The 2,066-nt window shown below is 33.8% G+C and overlaps 1 protein-coding gene across 1 annotated transcript; it reads right to left on the bottom strand.

Moving 5' to 3' along the window:
• Positions 1–18: 18 nt before the first annotated feature.
• Positions 19–1,531, bottom strand: LOC105315858 (superkiller viralicidic activity 2-like 2; the record flags this gene model as incomplete). The annotated part of the gene is made up of 7 exons (XM_011410619.2): positions 19–275; positions 326–391; positions 485–582; positions 676–771; positions 826–918; positions 1,253–1,363; positions 1,424–1,531. Coding segments are annotated over 7 exons (711 nt in total), but the record flags the coding sequence as incomplete, so codon positions are not given.
• Positions 1,532–2,066: the final 535 nt, after the last annotated feature.

Here is a 2,066-nt window from a genome sequence, read left to right as displayed (position 1 = left end):
ACTAAAAGCAACTGATAATAGGAATCCATCCAACTTTGTGGCTACTTAATTTGATCTTATGGCAATTCTATGGTTACCTTGATATCCCTCATCAGTAACAGAGTGGACATAGATCAAAATAACCACAAAGATGTTTTTAACAAAGTTGGCTACGTATAGGTAATATTACCTTTTCCTGGAATACAAAACATGAGAGCAAAGCCACACACTGTTCCACTGAAAGGTCATTGAAGGCTCCATTGAATATCATCTCAGTGAGCAACAACTCCTCACCACTATATACAGTATAAAAATTAACAGTTAATCATATGTTAATATACTGTACCAGTCTATTTCACATGCTACTCTTCCTTTTAATTCAATCACATCTGAAGAATTAGCATACCCTAATCTAAGAATGAAGAGACACTGTCAGTGAATGGCTAGTAGTGCACTAGACTAGAGTACAGTAATGTATGGACATTGCTAATGATGTACAGTGTACCTTCTAAGTACACGTTTCCTACACTTCAGTTCATCCATCTGCATTATCGTCTGTGCTTTCTTTAGTTCTCTCTTGGACTCTCTTACTGCAGAACTTAACTAAAACACACAAATTCATTGCTACATTGTACATATAACTACATGTGGATCTGCACGTAGATTTCCAACAATAATAATACAATCATTATCTACCTCAATCTTTTTCTGACATAATGAATTCAATTGCTCAAGGTTTGGATTTTTATGAGCAACACTAGTGACCAGTCGCTTCTCAAGTGCTTCAATTTTCTATCATAAAAAGACAATAATGACTCCATCATTATTTATATGCACATCGCATACTTTAACAATCTTCTTGAATTCCTCATCCTTAATGTTCATGTCAGCTACTGGATCCAGCAATGGAAGACCATCAGGGAATCTCTTTATCACTTCCTATACATCCACACAAATGCAAATTATTACTAAAGACTGATCAACAATGATGTATTGAACAGAGGGAAATTTTGGAGGGACTAAAATTTGGTGAATTGCTAAATTTTGGTGATTGGCAGATTTTAATTTGGCAAATTTGTGGCCCTGTGCCATTGAGCATGTGTATAATGGCTAAAAATGGCAGATTTTATTTTGGTGAATGGCTATCAAAACGCAAAATTTGCCAAATTTAATTACCCCCAAAATTTCCCCCTATACGGTATATATATGCACATGTAGTATCACATCAAACTAATTTTATAAATTTTAACACACAATTATTCCATTGGCTTACATCTATAGATTTTCCAACCATGAATCTACTATCAGAGGGTCTAAGATCCTTAGGTAGGTAAACCCTGACAGAGCTCAACTTGTGAAGTGAATTAAGTGATGAAGGTATAATCTATTGATATGACAATGTACATACAGGTGTACAGTGATGGAATGGTTTATAATATCTTACTCTCATTTCTTCTCTGTTATTATGACCAGTGGCTGGTTTAGGGACAGCAGAATCAGTGGAACACCTCAACAATACTTCAACAATGTATATGGTCTCTGGGATTGATGTCTATAGTTAGAACAAGAAAATTATGATACAAATACAATGGGCTTTCAGATGAATTTTATACATGAGTACAATTGCTAATCTTGACATGGAATACAGTATATCATGTACTATATACATACATGTAACCGGTGATCTTTGACCAGATTTTTGAACAACTTAAAAAACAAAAATCCAATTTTGATAGGAATAAGCTCAAAATTTTGTAAACAACGTACATGTAAGTACATGCACATGTGCATGTAAAATACATATTTATTTTTGATAAAATTTGACTTAAGATCCTGTACAGGACTTTGCCCAATTTTGGAGCATCTTAAAAAATTCGTAAAAAATCCAAATTCAATCGGAATCAGCTTAAACTTTCTACACAACATAAGTACATGTATATGCATCAGAAAAAATTATAAAAATGAAGAATTCTCTACTTTTCATTTTTGACGAAATTTGGCCGAAGACCCTGTACTATAGCACAGGGACTTTGACCTGATTTTGGAGCAACTTCAAAAATTCGTAAAAAATCCAAATTCGATTGGAA

Source organism: Amphimedon queenslandica, unplaced genomic scaffold (assembly GCF_000090795.2).
Source record: "Amphimedon queenslandica unplaced genomic scaffold, v1.1 AMPQUscaffold_7546_Cont20504, whole genome shotgun sequence".
Lineage (NCBI taxonomy): Eukaryota > Metazoa > Porifera > Demospongiae > Haplosclerida > Niphatidae > Amphimedon > Amphimedon queenslandica.
This window is presented reverse-complemented; position numbering and strand designations above follow the sequence as displayed.